Source organism: Chamaea fasciata, unplaced genomic scaffold (genome assembly GCF_029207755.1).
Source record: "Chamaea fasciata isolate MVZ Bird 193981 ecotype frontalis unplaced genomic scaffold, bChaFas1.0.hap1 SCAF_13, whole genome shotgun sequence".
Taxonomy (NCBI): domain Eukaryota; kingdom Metazoa; phylum Chordata; class Aves; order Passeriformes; family Sylviidae; genus Chamaea; species Chamaea fasciata.
The window spans coordinates 5,810,741-5,832,392 of record NW_027094098.1 but is presented as its reverse complement, the minus strand read 5'-3'; the positions used below and the strand labels follow the sequence as shown (position 1 = coordinate 5,832,392).

Genomic DNA, 21,652 nt, shown 5'->3' with positions numbered 1-21,652 from the left:
AGAAATGAATAAATTAGCTGAGCATCTATTTAGGTCAGCCCTCTCCGTTTCTCCCAGCCGCCTCCGTGTGCCTCCTCCCCGCAGTGATCAGCTGCTCGGTGCACGCTGTGCCTGCGGGGCCGCTCCCTCCTTGGGAACAGCCGGGCTCTCGGGAAGTGCGGGCTGAGCAGGTGTCACGTCGCCTGCACACGTTCACCCCAGCCTTCGGAAGCGGCAGGCGAGCTTCCTTTTCCGTTACTGGGGCAAAAAGTGTTCTGGAAAATCCCATTAAAGCACTGAGCGTGGGCTGCGCGCACATGGCTGCTCCCTTCCCGGCGCTATCCCCCCGCACGCAGCCCCCAGGGAGCTGCAGGGTCCTGCTCCACGGGGTGTAGCTGCCCAGGAGCTGCATCTCCCTGCTCCACTGCTGCCAGCCTGGCCATCACCCAGCTATTTCCCATGCCCAGCTTGCAACCACAGCAGCACCTCCACCTTTGCAGCCCATCGCTCCCCTCCATGCAGGTGCCCCAGGCTCGGCTGTGTGATTGCAGTTGTCATCTGTTGATTTGAGGACATCCAGCCAGATGGACCAGGCTGATTGACACAGATGGAGAATCAGCTTTTAAACCCCTAAGCTCCCCTCAAATCATTCAAATGCTTCCAGAAAAATGGAACGACCGTGCAATAAATATGTCTTTATTTACACGTTTCCCAAGCATGAAAAGCCCTCTTTGATGTCCAGAACATCTCGTGGGTTTCAGCTATAAGCAAGCTGGATAAACACTGACCAAGATGGAATTTATCAAGGGCTGCTCCATCAGCCCAGCTCCTGCTGGTCCTCCCAAACCCCACAGGTAGTTGGAGAAGGTCTCCAGCGATGAACCCAGCCAGAAGCAGCATCCAGGGTGTAGGCAATGGAAAATGAGATGTTTCTAAGTTTGGCCAGGCTCAGCTGGCTCCTCGCAGGTCCCAGCCTGTGAGTCACCAGTACGTGGGCCACCAGCACGGCCTCCCCTCTGGAGGAAGGAGTGGAGGTGGAAAAATAACAAGAGGAAACCAGCTCTTAGTAGTGCCAGCTCCAGGGAGAGTGGGAGGAGGTGGCAGTCCTGGAGAGAAAGGTCAGGGCTGCATTTCAGGCTGCTGCCTGATTTTTCCTCCTGTCTTCATGGCAGGAAGCTGCTTACAGGAACACGCCTGTGCAATATGTATGGAGGGTCTGGGATGATCTGAGGGGAGAATGAAAGCCCCCAACAGCAGCCAGAGGTGATGGAGGATTTGTTTCTGGCCCCTGCTCACTCATCTCCTCTGATTTCTACTGAGGTGAACCTGACTACCCTGTTAAAAGCAAATTTTGGCCCCTTGCAGACACTGTAAAAGAAGATGCGCTTTTCAGATGTACTGAGAACAGACACGTCCAAAAATAAAATAAAAGATTGCAGGTCTCCAGCCTCTTCTGGTGCCTCAGCTCTCCTAACTGGTGCTAACTGGAATGCACCAGTCAAAGACATAAACTTCAGCTACTGTTCCCATTTCGCTGTCATCAGTCCGGGAGCACTTGCAAGGCTGTGCCGTGACAGCTCCCCATCCCATAGGGATACCTGCAGCTGTGGATCAGCACGTCTGCTCTCCACTGCCTTGTAAGAATTCCTTTTCTCCTGAACCCTCCCATCTGACAATTGCCACCGGTTGCCAGTGATTTTTCTCACCTCCTATCCCAAATGCTCAGAGCCAGCTGTCTCTCCGCTGGAAGACTGGCACTTTCCATCAATGAAACTATTTCTTTATGCCTTCAAGGAAATTATAAAAGCTGTCAGGGGGAAAAAAGGCACAGCCGGGTAGGATGCCAGGTCAAGGGCGAAACTGCTGTGTGAAACTCGCTGTTACTTGCTGGTGATGCCCCTTTTCCCTGAGTGGGACTGATTCTCCCACTTTGCGCCAGAGCGGGATCTGTTATGCTCAGGCTCCCTCTAGTGCCTCCATGCCCCGTTGTTCCTGGCTTCTCTGGAAGCGTATCGGCCATTTATCCCCGGGGTCTGTCCATCAACCTCCCTCGCTCCCCGCCAGCATCGCTCGGCTTTACAGCACAGCCAAGCCCTGTTTGCTCACAGGCTGGGAACAGCCCTAAAATCGCCTCAAAGCCACCGGCACCTGCCAGGGCAGGGCCCTGCCAGACAGCCCAGTGCTGGCTCTGCTTGCTGGGGTGAAGGAGGGTGATGTAGGTGGCCATATCCCACGGAGGTGTCCGCAGAGCGAGCTGGGAATGGGTTGGGGATGGCTGAAGTGCCTGAGTCACCCTGGGAGCAGCCCAGAGTGGGAATCTTCTGTGTGAACCATCAAGGATAGCCAAAAGCATCCCTGCAGTGTCCCCTCTGCCTGATACCTCCCCATATGATACGAGGGAGCAGTTTGTAGGGGTGCCCCACAGCCTGTGCCAAGCAAAGTCAGCTGGGCTCCTGATCAGCACCCAAAAGTGCTTATCACTGGTTTTGTGTCCAGGGCACTGGGGAGCTGTGTAGTCACACTGTGTCCATGAACATGGCCTTTCCTTGTCATCTTCTTCTGGAAACGGGGAGGAAATTTCTTCATGTTTTGGGAAATGACCAGGCCCAGCCTCTGTTCAAGGCTTGTAAAGCTCAGCCTGGCTCAGCTCTGGCACCGCCACTGTGCTGGACAATGGACAGTCCCTGGCATCACTGAATGGGGGCAGCCACAGTCATTCTTTAACCCAAGTCAAACTCACCTCACAGGGAGGGAGGAGGCAAGTCAGGGGAGGCTGCTGAAATTGGTGTCAGCATGAAAACTGTGACAAACCTGACAGAGATCAATCAGCAGAAGTGTGCCTGTTGCAAGGACAGTGACCGAGATACAGTTGTCAAAGGCACTGTGAGATTTTTATGTTATGATTTTTTTCATAATTGTTTTGCAGCTGGAGTAATTAACATCCTATTTAACGAGCACAGCTTCTTTAATAGAAGACACTTGGGCTAACATGAGCTAATTAATTCTGTAATCACTAGAAGCATGACTAAAGGTTTTGAACTGGTCAGTCATTCTCAGTAACACCATAATTAGAGGCACAGCAGCTCATCAGGGCACGGGAGAAATTCAAGGGGCTTGATCACCCAGTGCTAAACAGAGGTCCTGATCCTGCCTGGGGTTATCCTTTTCACCTCATACTCTGCACTGGTTTGCAGTGATTCATAAACTACCCTGAATATGTTACACTCCATGAACTGAATGTTCTTGCACAGTTTTATTTTAATAATTTGGGTTATGGAACTTGGAATCACCAGGGCATTAAGCACAGCTTCTCTAATCCCCACCTGTCTGACTGCTCATCTCAGTGGCCCCAGCAGCAGCTGGGAAAGACTCCCAGGGAGCTCCAACAGCAATAATTGCAGCAAGACCATGAAAAAACTTGGAAAAGGCAAACAGAACCCCAAAGTAAACCCTTCTGTTTCTTCCTATGGAGGAAGGCTCAGCAATTAGCTAAAAAGATCAAGAGTTTTCATAATCTAATGGCCAAGCTAAAGGCGCTGGCAGCCTTTCTGCCTTTTGCAATGCAAGAGAGGCAAACACACCTCTGGGATTCAGTTCTGTCTTCCACTGAGCTTGACTCTTTGTGTTATCAGGAAAGTCAGGGTTTCTCTCTACTGTTGGCTGCAATTAGCTGGCCACAGTGATCTACAAATATTTTAAGACTGCAGCTCACTACAGTGGAAGGAATTTAAAAAAACAACAGTTTAAAAAGCCAGATGTTTGCATATCAAGGAGGATTTTGAGCAGACCTTCATATTCCAGCTGCAAAATGCCAGGAAAAGAATATTGCTATTTTCATCTATTTTTGCACAGCTGCCCAGAATGGGGGTGGGGCTGGGAAATGAAGCCAAATACACTTTGCATCTTTAATTTCAGAAATACTGAAATTAAATTGCACTGGCTTTCTTTTTCCTGCCTATTTTCATTTCACTCACATCAGTGTTGCCCAACTACCAAGGATAATCTATTTTTCCCTGTTTTTATAACAGGAAGAGCTTGTTTATAGGTATCTGAACTTGAGGCAGAGTAGCGATTCCTCTGCAAGGAATCAGCTACTGAAAAAATGTCCAGTTCACTCTCTGTACTGGTCATGGGTGTGAAAAATGAGGTTCACTCTCCTGCTAAAATTCAGAAGTTTAATAAAGGACAATAGGTGACAAAGATATGAAAGGAAAGTTTTTAATGGCAGGGTGCTTGGCATTCAGCCAAGAGCACACCTGCTATTTCAGAGGCACCCTTTACATACCTTTTCTACTGCATCAGCCCATTGCATATTCATAAACAATTATGCACATTTAAACTTTTCCCCAAACCAGTTGACGTGTTCCAAGAACTGTTTAGCATGGCTCCTCCTCGGGTCCACCTTTTCAGAGCGTGTGCATTTCTTGGCTGTGGTTTTAGTCCGTTCTTATTGTCACCTCCAGCCTGGGTTTTGGCCCATACTTTCTACAGAGGGCAGGTGCTGATAGTTGGCATATCAGTAGCAGGGGTCTTCATCATACGTTCATTGGATGTTATCCCAACCAAGCAGGCAGCTCAATTCCAAGCATAACTATATCAGCTATTCCACTACTGTGTCTAAGTTTAGTTAATAGCAGAAATAAAAACGATATCTTTATAGCAAAAGTTAGTTTAACATTATACATATAGCATCCATTTTAATATTTGTGAAAAGCCAATATTATAACATGTATTTATGTTATAATACATGGGTGTTATAGGTGAGTAACGAGATAGTTGGCTCTCACAATTAAGGGATAAATATTATGTGTATGTTAGAAGTTTTGTAGCTGTATAGTTATGTTACTGTAATATATCCTTCCGTAGTCCTCTTTCCCCTCCCTCTTATATTGCTGTCCTGGGGTGGCCTTTGGGCCATTTGGGGCATTTGGGGAAGGCCAGCTGTTAGTGTGGCAACACCTGACCTATAATCAAGATGTAAGAAAGTGATCTCTACCCATGGAAGGTAAAGAAGGGGTTGACTGACAAGATTTTGGGAGGGACAAAGGGTATAAAAAGCAGGACATACATTTTTGTAGATGAGGATGTGGCTGCTGGTCATGGAGACTCTCTGCACTGCTCTTTCTCCTTATTTAGTCCTCTGTTGCATTTTGTTAAGTTTTAATAAACCTTTGAAATTTTAAACAGTGTCTGTCGTTTCTCACATGGGGCTTTTGATCTCTGGGCTATTTTTTCAGTCTGAGTTACTTCAAGCGATTCCCTTGTGCCTCTCACTGTAAAATAAAGGTAATGCCATAAAGAGATGGCAGAATGTTCCCACAGCGCAGAGGAGCCTGGGCCTTCTCTGCCCGTATTTCAGAGGTTCCTGTTTGAAATCACAGCAGCCTTGGCTGGAAATGCTGCAGCTGGTGCACAAATAAACCCCAAGGGGCTTGGGGAAGCCTGGCCTTTGGTTCCCCTTATTCCTGTGACACTTCACCCTGGGAGATGCCCCAATCCATGACCACAAATCCAGTCTTTCCTTGATCACCTCCAGGGACAGTGACTCCACCGCCACGCTGGACAAACCATTGCAATGTCTACCCTTCCCATGAGGAAATTTTCCCATCATAGTCAGCATTTCAGTGTCTTTTACATACTAAAATACCTAAGTCTCAGTCCGTGTCTTTTGCAGGAATGAAACTTTAACCTGGTAGCATGGGCAGTGTGCTCAGAACAAACCCCTGCGCTGTGCCACATCTTTGCTGGGCATGGGGGGGTTTGGGGGTCACCGAGGTGACACATCCAATGCTGCCAATTGTCTGAAAGCAGGCAGAGCTGTTCGAGCCTCTGGAGCTTCATACAAATAAAGATGAACAGCATTGAATGAACCTCAGGACCATCGCCTGTGCAATGATCTGCATTGCCCGAGCGCGGTGCAACACGCAGAAAAACCGTGCCCGGGTTCCGATGGGGCCGAGGGCCTCAGGCTCGCACGGCGGTCGGGCAGGGCCCCGCGCAGAGCGGCCTCGATTCTCGGTTCTCGGTTCTCGATTCTCGGCGCCGCCGCCGCGGCCGGCAGAGGCCATGGTCGGGGGACACGTTAGTGGGGGGACCGTGTTGGCCGGAACCGTGTTGGTGGGGGAACCGCGTCGCCGAGGGACCGGGTTCGCCGCGTCACCGGGTGTTGCGGGCCCTGCCGCGGTGGGGCCTTCCCGGGGCGGGAGCGGCGGCGGCCTCAGGTCCCTCACGGCGCGGGAGCGGAGCCGCGGGGAGCGGCGGCCGCGGGAACCGGGGAGGTGCGGAAAGGCAACAGGGAAACACCGGGCGGAACTACAAGACACGGGGTTCCGGCCGGCCGCGATTCCCGGCAGCCCCCGCGGTGCTCCCTCTCTTCCGGTCCGGCGGCGGCGGCGAGCGCGGCTCCGGTGAGGGCGGCCCCGGCACCATCCGGGGCCATCCGGGCGCATCGGTGGGCCGGGCCGGGTGGAGAGGCCGCGTCGGGGCTGCCGGAGCGGGGCGGTAGCCGGGGCTCGGGGCCGGGCGGGCTCGGGGCGGGAGCCGGGCGCCCCTCCCCGGCCCGGCTGAGCCGTGTGTGTTTCTCCCGCAGGTGCGACCATGGCCAAGTCCAAGAACCACACCACGCACAACCAGTGTGAGCGAGGCGGGGAGCCAGCAGGGTTGTACCGGGCTGGGAGCGGCGCGGTGGCGGCAGCACGGGCTGCCCGGGGGTGGGCAGCGGGATAAGACGGTGCTGCGCAGAGATCGAATGGGGGAGTGTAAAGGAATATTATGAGAGGCAGCGCTTGTTTGGGCTCAACGTAGAATTAGTATGTAAGCAGAAAAAGAGGAGCTTTTACGTTAGAAGGCTGGGGGTCGGCCTCTTCTCCCAGGTGACCAGCAACAGGACGGCAGGACACGGACCTAAACTGTGCCCGGGGAGGTTTAGGTTGGAGATCAGGAAACATTTTTTCCCGGGAAGGGTGCTCAGACATTGGCACGGGCTGCCCGGAGAGGTGGTGGTGACAGAGGTGGCGGTGTCACCGTCCCTGGGGGTGTTTAAGGACAGACTGGATGTGGCACTCGGTGTCTTGCTCTGCCTGGCCGGGTGATGTTGGGTCATAGGGAGGACTCAGAGATCTCAGAGGTCTTTTCCAGCCTGAGTGATTCTGTGGTGATCATCCCCAGCCAAGCAGGCACAGGGAGCCTTTACAAGGGCAGGCAGTGACAGGACACAGGGGAATGGCCTCCCACTGACAGAGAGTAGGCTTAGGTTGGATATTAGGAGGAAATGTTTCCCTGTGAGGGTGGAGAGGCCCTGGCCCAGATTGCCCAGAGAAGCTGTGGCTGCCCCATCCCTGGAAGTGTCCAAAGCCAGGTTGGACAGGACTTGGAGCAGCCTGGTCTTGTGAGAGATGTCCTTGCCCTTGGCAGAGGGGTGGAACAGGATGGTCTTTAAAGTTATTTCCAACCCAAACCATCCTGTCATTCTCTGATGTTCCGGAAAAGCTTCATCTCTGGGATCCTATGCAATCCAGAGATGGCCACAGTGATGGAATATTCATGTTTGGGGTCTTCTCGTCAGCGCTGTGACTTGGCAGAGGTCACGGGTTGGTTCTGCTTGGTCCTGCAGTGGGTGACAGTGCCCTCTGACACTGACCACAAGTCAGTGAGTTTATTAATGGGTGAGGCCTTTTATTGTGCTGCTGGTGCTGTCAGTGTGTCATTGGTTAGTGACTGAAATCTTTAGATTGGAAGCCCATGCAGAGGGATGAGCATAGAGATGCGGTTTTAATTCAAATGTAGTTTGGACAGGGTCTGGAAATTGTCTATTCCATATCCATTCTGATGGTCGGGTACACATAAAAAGAAACTAATGCAGCTGCTAAATAATAGCAGAAACTGTTAATTTAAGTAATTGTCTCGTTTTTCACGTAGCCCGTAAGTGGCACAGAAATGGCATCAAGAAGCCCAAAACCCATAGATACGAATCTCTCAAAGGGGTGAGTATTTCTACTGGTATTCCCAGGCTGTTGATTCACTGAGGCTTAACTGAAAAAAACCCAGAATTTGTATTATTTTGGCTGACACATTTTTTGCAGACAGAGGCTTTTGTTCCAGGTGGTCAGAACCACTGTGGGATTCAGTTCTTTTACTTACCTGACATGCAGCTGGGATGTTTCTAACCCACATGAAATCTGCCCTTGTATGCCTGTAAAGCTGCATTTTAGTCGGCGGCCAGTTTTGTCCCTGCCCTGTTCTGGTGGCTGTCACTGAGTGCTGTTTCCAGTAAAACAAACACTTGCCAGTTAAATGGTTCCTTTTGAGTCCTGCTGTGTCTCCTTCTCTTCTCCTCTTCTACTTGTCCCCCTCCTTCTCTCCTCCTCCTCTCTCCTTCAATACTATACTATACATCTCAATACTAATCCAGATAATTTCACAAAATAAGAGGAATTGGCATTTCTGGGCAAAACACCTGACAGTGGCAGTATATTGCTTTTTCTGAGATTATCCAAATGGTACAACGGGGTCTTTTTCCACACTTGAAAGTGAAAACAGTAAATTTTCCGTTAGGGGAGGGTTGTGATTTTTATTTGCTTTGTAAATGTCATGATCTAAAAAGCTTTTTGGAAGTGTTGTAAATATTTGTCTTCTGCAAAGCTCAGTGAGGGTGCAGTCCTGCCTCTCCTGCAGCTTTGACCATCCTATTTTTTCTTTATGTTTGTTGCTGGGGTTTGAGATTCTTTGTTTGTTTATGGTGGTTATGGAAAACAGCTGTTGAAGCCTTGTAGCAAATGACTAAAATAATTTTGTTTAAAAATCAGAAAAAAGTCTGAACTCGTCACAGCTTGCATTTGGGAATAGTTGGGACAATATGGAGCTATTAATGTTTTTATATGTCTCTTCTGTAATGTGGCTTATTTTTCCTTTATTTTTATAGGTTGATCCCAAGTTTCTGAGGAACATGAGATTTGCAAAGAAGCACAACAAAAAGGGGCTGAAGAAGATGCAGGCCAACAATGCCAAGCAGGCAGCTCAGCAGGCTGCTCAGCAGAAAAAGGACTGATGTGCTTTAATAAAAAGACCCAGTTTTCTTACTGGCATGTGAGTTACAGCAGTTTTTTAAAATAAAATTGTATGTGACAAAGCCTTCACCGCCTGAATTTGGGGAGAGCCCTCCAGAGGCCTTGTCTGAGTTGTGTTTTAGCTGCCAGCTGTGCATCAAGCCTGTGAGTAGTGACCCAGGGAGCCTGCCTGGCTTGTAGTTCCCTGGATCCTCCTTGTGCTTTTGAAAACTGGGGTGACGTTTCCTTCCTCTGACTTTCCATGACTTGAGTGACAATTCCTGGTGCTGTTACAGCAAGGTGAAATTTCCAAGGGCTGTTACAAGTCTGCTGCTGTGCTGTGTGGTTCCCTACAGCTGTGGGAATCCCGGGAAACAGGAGGGTAAGGAGTGCTGGCTGTCGTGTGGGAGAGCACAGGAGTGTGTGTTAGAGCTGCTGCGTGTTGTATCCTGAAATGCTCATAGAGACTGAAGCGTTAATGGAGCTACCCACGGGAACACGTAAGGGGTTAGGAATGTACAAATACACATCTTAATAGTGACTGATTTTAGGGAATATTTTTCACTCCAGTAACACAAGTACTGTCTGATGAAACGTGCTGTCTTGGGGAGATGAGGGGAGCAACATGCGAAACCCCGGGAGGAGCTGAGCCCGGGTTTTGCTCCTGCTGTTTTGTACATCAGGAGATAGCTTCACTCTCCAGGGCGCCCTCAAAGCTGACTCAGAGCTTTGAGCTCTCTAGAGGGCTGTACTTCCCGCTTCTGGCACGAGGCACCTGTTGGAATGCAATCAGCTGTTCTGGAATTGCAGTTCCCGCGCTTCTCCACCCGGTGGGGTAAATCCGTGAAGCCTCACCAGGGCTGGAAGTTTGCAGGTACCTTCTGACTGCAGTAGAGCAGCAAAACACTTGCTGGATAAAAAACAATTTTAACTGGAATATCCAATTCATGTAGTTCATTTTTTGAATAGTTTATCCAATTACCAAAATTACATGTGGTAGTTTGAATTCTTTCTGGCTTAAATTCAAAAGTCTTCTCCCAGTTCCCACTTTTTAGTTGTTTTCAACTGATCAGGAAAACCCACCCACCCCTAAATCAAGCAATATAAAGAGATTTGCTAATTTGAAACTTGCAGGTCAAGGAGGTTGTAAAGTCAGGGATGTGTGTAGCCCTCAGCTGTGGTTCCTGCTGCGTGCATCTCGTGGTCTTTTGGGGAGGTTGGGGTTTGTCAGCTTGTTACAAACAAGTGTTTGAGGAACTTAAAGGATCACCAGCAAAGGTATCAGTAAAAAACAGATTTAATATTAAGCAACAGCATGACAAAGTTCATTGGCAAGGTTCACTCTGCTGCTTGCTAGATGGTTAAAGCACACAGGGAGAGGAGTTGTTGCTGGTATTGAAGGAGATGGGAGTGGGGTCCAGTGAGGGTCAGTCTGGTGAAGATGTGTGTTACAAGAGCAAAAAAGAAAACCTCTGAACAGAGCAATTGGTGTTTGTCAGTTTACACCTTTACCTGCAGATTTTCTACCCAGTTTAAGTTCTGCATTTTAAATCTCTAGCACTAAATCTTTTCCATATAAGAAGGGAAATTTCATCTCAATCCCTGTGATGTCTTCCCTGGAGCGCTTGTGTTGTGGGAGTAGCTCACCCACAAGATGCAGTCTGAGGGAAGAGAGGCAGGGGTCAGGCTGAGAAAAGGATGTTGGAATGTTAACAAGAAGCAGAGGGCAAGATTTGGGCTTCCTGTGACTCCAGGCAGCTCCCCCAGGCCTGCCTTGAGAGCAGCCTTTTCATCTCACTGCCCTTCATGCTGCCCTTCAGTGGGACAGCTTCCCAAAAAAGGGCTTGCTGACTTTCTGACCAAAATAGCAGCTGCGTGACAAAATGCAGCACAGAGGAACGTAACCTTAATCCAGGCATCATTGTGTAGCAAGAGACAGGAATTTTGTGAGCTTCCACAGCAAGTTGGTGTCAGGTTTGTTGTTGGGTGCTCCCTGCACACGTGGTGGTTCTGCAGGACACTGCCTGGGCATCAGTGACCACCTATTGCATTTCCTAACCCTGTGACACCTCTGTTGACAGCTTTCCTGTTTGCATAGTTGTCCCAGCCCAGAAGGGAAAGCTGTGGAGGGGAGTTGGTGCTGACTCTACCTCTGGGTGGGTCTCCATCCTCTTTCTCCTGCCTTGTGGAATCATTTAAATTCCGTTAGTGAAGTTGGAGATCCTTTTTGGGGGCATTACATATACAGAGCCCAGGAGGGTGAACTGGCAGCTGTGGCCCACTTGAAACTATTCCTATTATGCAGAGCTCTGTCATCTTTGATGTTTAAAAACTTCAAAACCCTCATGATTGGTATCCTGCAGGAAGACAGAGCTCAAAAGCATCTCAGTGCTCAACAACTGCTGTACATCAGCTTATACATCTTATGCTTGCTGCTGCTGTACGTCATACTTGCTGCAGATTATTTCTCCCCTTTGCAATTAAGAGGACTCAGTATCAAGTTCCAGTTTGGCTCCTCTCTCTGCTTTGAATTAAAAAAGAAAAAGAGCAAAGGGCGTGTAACCAAATACCAAATCATCTCATTTGGCAAAGGTGAGCCATTGCTCTGAAAGCCAAGAGCACAGAACTGGGGGGGGGGGGGGGGGGGGGGAAATCAAAGCCCTGCAAAATGCTCTGATGGGGCATTCACTGGGGACATTGATGTTCACAATGATGATAAAGATAGGCTGGACACATTTTGCTCTGTCCCCCCTTACTGCCTTTCAATAGTGTGGTCAAAAACAAGCAGCAGCAGAACGTGAGTTCTGCTTTGCCCAGGTTTCAAGGCTGTTGCAGGTGTTTCTACACCTCAGGGGCTTTGGCTTGGTGAAGTGTTTATCTGAAGTACCTTAGCTCACGTTACACTGCCACTGCCCTGCTGGCAGATTTATGCAGTGTCACAGAATTTTATCAGAGCTTTCTGCAGTCACTTGGTCCACACAGCAGTTTTATTGAGGGCTGAGGAGAAGCCTCAAATACACTGATAAAGCTGCAAACCAGGGCAGGAGTTTACATCTACAGCAAAAGCAAGCAGATAAATGGCCTGAGAACGGTGGCAGTGTCTGGTGGTATGGACTGCCGTCACCTGCCTGCAGAGCTCCTGTCTCTGCTGGGGAGGTGAGAGCACACAGATCTCGGGACTGTTTTAGAGACTGGTAAATTACTTTTTGCCTGATTAAATAAAAAGAGTTAATTGCTTCTTTTTCCCCAGACAATGTGGAGTTCTGTCACTTTCCTGAAATGATTTTGGGCACCAGAGGTTCTCTGCACATGCAGTGAAAACTGCGAACTGGTTTGGAGTTGCACAGATACCTGGATTCCTCAGGGTGGTTTTCATTCATTGTTGGCACATCCCCTGCGTGGGGACTGAGCCAGGCTGATCCTCCAGGGGTGACTGTTTCTTCAGCCTGCTCACCCACGCACTGGCCTGTCATGTCGTGTTGCATTCCTTGTGCAGTTGTTCCTGTGTTTTAGCCAGCAGTGAAATCCACCCACAGCTCCTCACCCTGCGGCATTTGCTGTCTGACTGGGAGAACAGGCAGTGTGTAAAGGCAGTCCAGCCTGGCAGCAGTTTTCCTGGCTTCCCAACCTCCTGTTCTAAGGACAGAAAAAGCTTGAATAGTCCCAGTGTATCTGCTCTTCTAGTGACAAGTTCTGGCTGCTATAAAACCTTTGTCTTCTCTCTCCAGCCACCACCTTCCCTGCTTTACTCCTGGAAAAGGGTGGGCAGCCAGTGAGGCTGTGGCTTTCTGCTGCCAGTGCCATTGAGCCAAGGGGGAAGAGCCAAGACACAGGGCCAGGTGGCTCTTCCCAGCCATCCTCTTCCCTGGGACACAGCACAGTCCAAGCCACCAAGTTGACTGAGGGAGGGGTTAACCTTATTTTTTCTCTTGTTCACGCTCCAAAGAGACAAAGCCTATCAGTAGGCAGTGGAGAATATCTTGGAGAAGTCCTTTCTGGATGCTGGGGTTTGGCCAGGACAGAGGAGGATAAGGGGGCTGTCAGTGATGCCTGCTGTGATGTGAGTGCAGGGGTGGGTTGCCCGTGGGCTGGGTGGCCGTGGGTGTGGGGACAGCTGCCATCACCTCAGCTCCTGGCTGAAACCCATCTATTGGCAACTCTGGAGGTTCCCAGGCCTGGGGTAAAACATGAGGACATGCTGTGTCCTCACAAGTTTCAGTGGGAAAAAACTGCTGCTGCTACTGCGGACGCAGAAAATGTTTTTTTCAGCTCTAGGCTACAGATTAGTTGGAAACAGAATCTGTTAACACCTGGGAACATTTCCTGTCACAGGGCTCTTAGACCCATGTTTCCATTGCCTTCTGGTGCACCTGTAGCCCTGCTGATCTGCTATGGCATCAAGGGCTTGGAACCCATGGGGAGACACCTTTGAGTGGGTCAAACAAATGTTTGAGTTAGAGCTGTTTCCCAAATACCCTAGGTTCCTAGCTGACAGGTTCATTTTCTTGGTTTTTCTGTTGTTATAGCCTTGGCTGAGCAAAATATTTAGTGCTGCTTATCTAGGGGAAAGACACAGCCACGTCCTTCCAAACAATCAACCACCTCTCTCATCCCTGTTTCACCTCAGGCCTGTTTGCCCTGAACTGCAATGTTTCATTATTGCTATAAATGAGATTGCAATATTTCGTTATTGCTGTAAATGAGATTGTGTCACAGCTGCTTTAGGGTGTTATTTCCACAGAAGTGGAGGGGGGAATAAAGTCTGGTTTGGGGAGGAAAGGCAGAAGGAGAAGCCAGCAGACATGGGGCACTGGCCCAGCAGCGTGGCCGTGCGAGGCTGAGGGCAGCATGGCCGCGGCTTGCGCCAACACGGGCCCGGGCCTTGCCCTGCCAATGTTTATTTTGCTTGGGTAAACGATTGGCTTTAGCAACACGACTGCAATGTGCGAGTTGTGCTGGGGCTGTAATTCGATGGGAGGAGGCAGCTATGTGCAGGGGGAGCTGCTAATGCCACAGGAATTCTGCGCTTCCTTGGGATGAGAGGAGACGGTGCTCAGGGCCCCTGGGGACAGCGCTGCTCCTTGGCCCTGCTGTCACCCTGGGCCTGGGAGCTGAGACTCCACCGGGCTGGTGCATTTCTCAGGGGCCCAAAGCGGTGTGATTTCTCAGGGAAAGCTGGGTGTCTCGGGTTTTGTAGTGAGGCCCCCAGGGCTGCAGAAGGACTATGAGGGGCCAGTGCCTGCCTCCCACCAGGCTGGGAGAGACAGGAAGGAGCATCCAGTCCAGCTCGGGGATGGCTTTTATTCATGTTTCCAAAGCAAATTGAGGTCTTCTTTTGGCATCACAGGGTGCCAGCCAGGCTGGTGGGGAGGAGGAGGGGGTGGTACCCTTGGGATAGCCAGGGTGAGAGTAGGAAGGAGAGGGACTGTCCCTGGCACATGGATTTCAGTGATGACTGAAGTGGGTTTTCATTCATATTTCATTGCTAAAATGCTGCCAATGCTCCAGTTAAACCAGCAGGCACCATTGCCAGCTCCCGAGCCTGCTCACCACGGCGGGGTGAGGAGATGGAACATGAGCACCCATGGCCCCGTGGGATGGACTTTGTCACTGGGCTGGCAGCAAAATACTTCCTCGGAGGCTTAAAGCTCCAGCTGTGATGTCACCTTACCAGGAGTAGCCCCCAGCAGTGGTTTCATTAATCACAAGCACACAACAGGGGTGAAGCTGTCACTGAACCTCCAAGGAATGACCAGCTGAGGCACTGGGTATTAACAGGTTTTATTTCCCCCAGGCCACCCTTCTCAGCACTCAGTCTTCATGCCAGTAGCCAGGGGACTTAGTCAAGGAGATGAGATGCAGAGCTGGAGGGTTTAGAAGATTCAGGCTGTCCATCTGGCCTCAGATTTATTCAACCCCCTTCATAAACTCCAGGAACTCTGCCAAGGGGAAGACATTGGAGACAAGAGGTGTGAGGTGAGACTGAAGTGCCCTCACAGCTGCCAAGTGTGCTCCTGGCAGCTTTTCCCAGCCCTGTCTCCTCTTCCACCCTCAGGATATGCAAGAGGCCAAGGGGGGGATGGCTACTGTTCCCCTGGGGAGGACTCCTCGTGACTCCTGCTGGAAATGTCACTGGAGCCCAGCATCACCCTCAGCTGCCACCAAAACACTGGAGGTGATGCCAGGAGGGGACACGGTCTCTGACTCAGCTCAGAAATGGCCTGGGGATCATTTTGTCAGCATGACATTAAAAGATAGCGCCCCTTAGAAATGGGGTTTGTGTTAAGGGGGCAGGAGGGGACTGGTGAAAAGTGGCAGTGCTTCAGTGCAGCGAGGGGACAGTTAAGGCAGCCCCAGGTCCTTTCTCCCATTTCACACGCGTAAGAACCTCCCCATCCCTGTGCACACATGTCAGATGTATTGCCCAGCACTGCCTGCATGAGCTCATGCCCATCTGAGAAGGCAACCAAGGCCATGGGAACTGCCCCGGCGGGTGACCAAGGGCTTGTGACCAAACCACATGCAAGAAAGACTCCTACCGTCATAGTCAATCCTGCCATCATTGTTTTTATCCCCATCTTTCATCAGCTCTTCTATGTCATCCTCGGTGATGGTCTCTCCTGTGGCCTGCAGCATGATCTTCAGCTCCTCGAGGTCAATGTAGCCATCAGCGTTTCTGTGCCAGGACAGAAGAGCTCAGGACCAGACAGAGCTGTTGGGGCGGGGAGCTGGGCTGGCTGCACCCCTCCCACCACCCCACCACGCTGTGCTCATGGCTCTTACTTATCAAACATCCTGAAGAGGTCTGAGAGTTCCTCCTCGGTTTTTCCTTTGCTGTCATCTTTCATACACCGGACCATCATAACCAGGAACTCATCGAAGTCCACGGTGCCACTGCCTGTGGGAAGAATGGACTGTCTGGGGCCAGCTGGTCAGCACCAGGAGCCTGACTGAGCTCCACACTTCTCCATGAGCAGCTCCACCAGACTGGCCCACCCAGCTTCCCTGCACAGCCACGTTAATTCTGAACCCCAAAACCTCAAGAGGTGGTGTTAAACCCATTACTGTTAAAGTTAAAAACTAAGACTGCCATCAGACAGCGTCTACACAAGTCAAACTGGAAGAATATACAAGGTCTGATGCCTCAGTCTCTTCTCATACTGGGCTCGAGGAATGCAGCTGGAGGAAAGGGGAGCCCAGCTGGAGCCATCAGCTGGAGATGGGAGGGGTGGATGAGCAATGCCAATGATGGATCACACTTCCCTTCAGCAGCCAAGGACCAAAACTCAGGAGAGCAGCCCTGCAGCAAAAGTCAGCTCTCAGGATGCTGGAATAAGTGACTGAGGCCCTTCTCTGACCTTGTAAGTGAATTTTTACCTTTCACAGTCATTTTGCCTTGGCAAAAGTCCTTCTGGAAGCACCAAAGAATGGGAATTCCTGTCATGGAGATACCTATCCATCTCATTTAGGTATTAATATTAAAAGCTCTAGAAGGCAGGTATTCATGCAGTGTGTTTTTGTACCTGCAGTATAGTAGTGTTGTTTTCAAAGACTCAGATGCTTTTCTTTAGGTATTAATATTAAAAGCTCTAGAAGGCAGGTATTCATGCAGTGTGTTTTGTACCTGCAGTATAGTAGTGTGGTTTTCAAAGACTCAGATGCTTTTCTTTTCTGCCTGATTTTTAACTGATTTTTTATTTTCCAGTCACTTAGTATGGTATTTCTGCCCAAAGGCCCAGAGTGGATTTTGTTATGTGTGATCATCAGCACACTGATTTAACCAGTATTGACAGTTAGTTATGTGGGGGTGTGCACACTTGAGCAGTGAGAGACTTTCCTGATGCATCCTCTAAATGGCATTTCTGAAATGGAAATCCCTCCATTCAGCCTCTATTTTGTTTTTTAAAAGGATCTGTACAATTTCACAGTGGCCCCCAAAATCAGTTCAAGCAGCCTGATCATTGTAGGAGTAAAAAATTCTACAGTTTCCCTTTGCCTGGAAATTGCCTAAAGGAACCATGCTGAGGTTTGGTGGGTGCTTAGTGTCCTTTGAATTCACATAGATTGCACCCCACAGCTGTGACCATCCCCAGCATGGATCCTGCCAGCACTGCATAGATGGCCCCCACACCCCCAGGTGTGGGGATGGTGCTTGGGAGAGTGGAAGAAACCCAAACTTCTCACCATCTTCATCCACCTCATCTATCATCTCCTGCAGCTCCTCAGGGGTGGGGTTCTGCCCCAGCATCCTCATCACCTTCCCCAGCTCCTTGGTGCTGATGCATCCATCCTCTGCCCCCAGCACGAAGATGTCAAAGGCAGCCTTGAACTCTGGAGAGAGAGGGGAGAGGAGATGTGAGGGGGTCCTGCCCTGCACCTCGATCCTGCAGGCAGGGGGTTCACCCAGGCACAGCTTCCCCTGACTGTGCACCCCAGGAGAGCCCAGGCACGGCGTTGTGGGACACCCAGGCACACCACAGGAACTACCTTGCTGGAAATGCTGGTGGATCAAAATCCCTGGGTCATGCCCTGCCTTGGCCAGTCTGGCCAAAGCATTTTCCAGAGTGTTATTGCTGAGGCAGGCAGGGCTGCTGGCTGGGGAGTTCGACTTTAGGCTGTGGTGTCAGGTTGAAGATGCACCTACCATTTTTTTGCTCTTCTGTCAGCTGCTCAACCTGTAAGGAAAACACAGACACCAAGTCATTTTAATTTTGTCAGCATCACTAATTGCTAAAAGGACACGTTATTCATTCAACAACCTTTGCCAGGGTCAACCAAACCTCACAAGAGGCGACTTTGTGGAGCAGGGAATGTACAGCCAGGGGGGTTTTGACACCACAAGTTTTTGTAGTCTGATATTCTTCCCCTTAAAAAAAATAATCACATCTCCTTTGAAGCAAACATAATTTCTCTAGAGTAATAGATGCTAATACATGGCAGAAATAGCCTTTGTACAAGCAGGGAAAGCCCACTGGGAAAAGAATATGCCTCTGTCAACCATTTGGAGATAATTTCTTGTTGCTGGCAGGTTTCATTGCAGGATGGCTGTACTGCTGAGGGCTGGTTGCATGTAGGCCAATGCCAGACCAGAGATGAGACGTGCTTGAGAGTTCGCTGGGGAGGGAGAGGTAGACAAGACTGTCCCTGGGAGTTGTTTTTCAGCCCTAGATTCAGGAAACTCCTGCCCTATCCAGAGCTTAACTGCTCTGCTTCCATCTGAGACAGTGCTATTACAAAGGTCTCTGCCTCTGAAGGGAGCTGCTATTCCCTCTAGCCTGTGTTGGGAATCTCTCTGAAGAAATGACCTGTGGCATTAGCTGACATGGGCTGGCAGATTGTTCCCAAGCTCTGCCCTTATTCAATCCCCACAGACCACCCGTGGGAGCTTATTAGATAGCATGAATTAATGAAAATAATCAATAAGGAGAGCAAAGGGGAATCAATCAGCTCTGTGCCATGCCTGTTTTAAGTGCATTACTCTCTGGCTTCATTCCAGGTACTGCTTAGCTGAACTTGCTGCCCTCACCACTACGTCCAACTGCCCCTTTGGTAGCATCCATGAAAACATCAACTTTTCCTTCCTATGCTGGTCAACAGCCAGGTAGGCTGCTAGATCCAGCCAGGCAGGAGCCCATGCCTGCCCTGTCTGACCTCACTGAAGTCTCCTTGCTGCCACCCCCATGCAAGTGGCCCCCAACACCCATCCCTGCCATGCTTTGTTTGGGGCAGAACCCCACAACCCAGGGTTGTGGCACTGTCTTTGAGCAAAAGCTGATTCTTTTGCCCCAAAGGGTAATGGTTTTGCAAAATCCAGCTGGTTCTTCCTGCTTGCAGCAAGAAGCAGAGAAAGTACTTTTCCTTAGTGGGACAGAGCCTGTGGAAAGCAGGCAGAGCATTTTATCTCACTCCCCTTGCTCCAGGAGGTGAGGACTTGTCAGAAAGCACTAAGGATGGTGGCAGAATTTTTCTCCACTGCTGCAGGAAACCCAAGCCCAGTGAGTTTCTGGTGCTGCTGAAGGCAGGCAGGCAGCTGCTGGCCCTCTGTAGACATTGTCTGGGCAGAGCAAGGGCAGTCACCACCACGATGGCCACAGCCACGTCCTGCTCTGTAACACTCCTGTCGCAGTCGCTATTTATAAGCCTGGGTGAGAGAGGTGCTGGAGATAAAGATGAGCTGCCCAATTGTTCCCAGGCTTTGGTATTTATCCTTGCAGTCCTTTATCTGGACACTTGTCCCTGGCACTGTTCTAGGCACCGCTTAACAGAGCCTAAAAATATTCCCCAAATAGCTTTGTGTCTGCACACCCTTATCTAGGCATGAGTGGGTAAGACGAACATTCATTGGGTTCTCTGGCTGCACTTAGGGGATTTGGCATAAATGTAATATTAATATATGCCACCAGCATGCAGAAAATACACAACTATTCACTTCTGAAGCCTCCTTGAGTACTGAAGTGATAGATGTGGTGTATATAAATTAAATGCAGTGTTGCTATAGAGTGACATTTTTGTCACAGAGATGTCTCTTGAACTGCTCATAGTTCACTCTGGACATGGGTGCTGTTTGCTGCCTTATTCCTCTTTCTCCCTCCACAACATCCCAGGAACAGGTTTTTCTGACTGCAGCGTGGGAAGGCAAGCTCAAAGCTCACAGCACTGCAGCAGCCATGGTAATGGCAATCTGCTGTATTTGCTTTTATCAGCTCTTCTCTCCATACCATGGTTCCCTTTGAAGTCAGACAGGGGAAGCTGAAGTTCTTAATTTTTTTTTCCACAGGTAAATGTTTTCTTACAGTCTAAATTGTGGGAAATAGACAAAAGAGCTGTTTGTCTCAGCTGTGCCTGGCTTGGACTTGTTTTGCCTCTGCAAAGGTGTTGGGAGTTCATGCCCAGGACTCAAACCCTACCTTTACCTAATTAATGGGCACATGGTCCCTATACAATGAGGAAAGAGCCTGTGTCTTGAGTCACAGAGAACATATTTAATAAAAAACCTTAATTAGAAAGGCCTGGATTTTCTTTGATATTACAGGTTCCATTTTTCTCCCATTTGAAAGTGTCGGCTGGGGGATTCAGCCTTTCCTGAACCTTTTCACACTATCAGGATCACTACAGGGGTTCCATTTCATTAGGTTCAAGGCTGACCAAGGGACAGGGGATGTGTGAGCATTGGGGGGGTTTTTTCCTTCAACTACCTACCAAGGACTACATTGCTTCCCGCTAAAAACCTTGGAGTAATAATAAAACTTGTATGATGTATTTTTTGTGCTCTTGCTTAAAATCAAACTTGATCAGCTGTATATTTAAGGGGGGAAAAGCACCAAAACCTCTTACTGTAAATCCAGTTACCGATGCAATAGCAATCCACACAAGCCAGAATCTATTTTCATCCTTATTCCACTCACATATCTCTGTCTGTCTACATTACAGAATAATGCAGTGTTCTTATTACAGACCAAATACTTTGGGTTTACACAGTGAGCGCAGCGTGCAGCTGTGGAAGTTAAAATAGCCTAAGGATGCTCCACGTTCCCCAGGGCATAGCTCACATTCTGTATTCTGTACAGTACAAAGCAGGAGCAGCAAAGCAGAGGAGGAGGTTTGGAAATAAGTGAGAAAAAGCAAGGGTTTTTTAAAATCTCCTTGAAAAATATTCAGCTAAGGAGGGGGGGAACATAGCAATGGCAGAGTTGTATAGCACCAGAAAGGAGAGGGTGAGTTTTAACCCATACAAACAATGTTTGCTTCCTGGGATATCCTCCTCTGCTTTGTCTGGGCTAAAAGCAAGAGTCATCTCTAACGCCACGCCGGTTTTATTGAGATTTATAACTTCATCTAGGAGCCATCTCCCTGCTTTACAATGAGGAACCAATTATTAATTGTAAATAATTTAACAGCAGGTTGAGAGTTCCGCACTTGTAAGAGGAGTGTGAAACTTCCAGAGCCGTGAGAGGGAAGGGTCTGTGTCCTGGATGAGGATGCTGACTAAAAGTTGCTGCCCTATAATTATTTCTCTTTTCCATTTTTCCACTGAATTACTGCTGTCACAGCTTTGGGGGAACCTACAACAACAACAACAACAACAACAACAACAACAAAAATCTAGAGCCATTTCAGAGCCCCCGTCCCCAACCCACAGCGCAAGGGGCGACACTCACCGCTGCCTTATAGATGTCATCCATGGCTGGAGCAGGCGGGCGAGGGGCCGGGGGCTGCGGCGGTCACTGTGCCGGCGCTGCCCCGCGGGCACGGCTGATATAGGGGGGTGCGGGCCCCGGGGGCTGGGACCAGCCCACGGCAGCCCCGCATGTCCAGCCCCCCAGGAATGCCTCGCCTGCGTGCCTTGGGATGGGGACACTGCCGAGCCTGGCGCTGGCACGTCCGGAGCCGGCCCCGGCCCCGGCCCCGGCCCCGCTCCGCGGCAGCTGGAGGTCTCCTCGTGACTTTGTTGTGGGATCGAGCCACCACTTTTCAGCAGGACCTGCCGAAATTGCTGATATATTGCGGCTCGTGGCTGTCCGGACTGGACCCGTGCCACCATGTCACCTCCACCTCCACAGCGTTCCCCCGGGAGCTGCGTTAGGAAGATTATACTGTGCCCAGTAGAATTGGGAATTACAGGAAAGGCA

The 21,652-nt window shown here is 49.9% G+C and overlaps 2 protein-coding genes across 2 annotated transcripts; one reads left to right on the top strand and one right to left on the bottom strand.

Moving 5' to 3' along the window:
- Positions 1–6,322: 6,322 nt before the first annotated feature.
- Positions 6,323–9,109, top strand: RPL29 (ribosomal protein L29). The gene is made up of 4 exons (XM_066195600.1): positions 6,323–6,386; positions 6,569–6,613; positions 7,897–7,961; positions 8,900–9,109. Exons 2-4 carry the CDS (start codon positions 6,577–6,579, stop codon positions 9,023–9,025), a joined length of 228 nt encoding a protein of 75 aa, XP_066051697.1. The 5' UTR covers positions 6,323–6,386; positions 6,569–6,576; the 3' UTR covers positions 9,026–9,109.
- A 5,676-nt stretch (positions 9,110–14,785) lies between these two features.
- TNNC1 (troponin C1, slow skeletal and cardiac type) lies at positions 14,786–21,272 on the bottom strand. The gene is made up of 6 exons (XM_066195581.1): positions 21,182–21,272; positions 17,668–17,698; positions 17,208–17,354; positions 15,807–15,921; positions 15,563–15,699; positions 14,786–14,962 (listed from the first exon to the last, which is right to left on the bottom strand). The coding sequence occupies exons 1-6, from the start codon at positions 21,203–21,205 to the stop codon at positions 14,931–14,933; spliced, it is 486 nt and encodes a 161-aa protein (XP_066051678.1). The 5' UTR covers positions 21,206–21,272; the 3' UTR covers positions 14,786–14,930.
- Between the last annotated feature and the right edge of the window lie 380 nt (positions 21,273–21,652).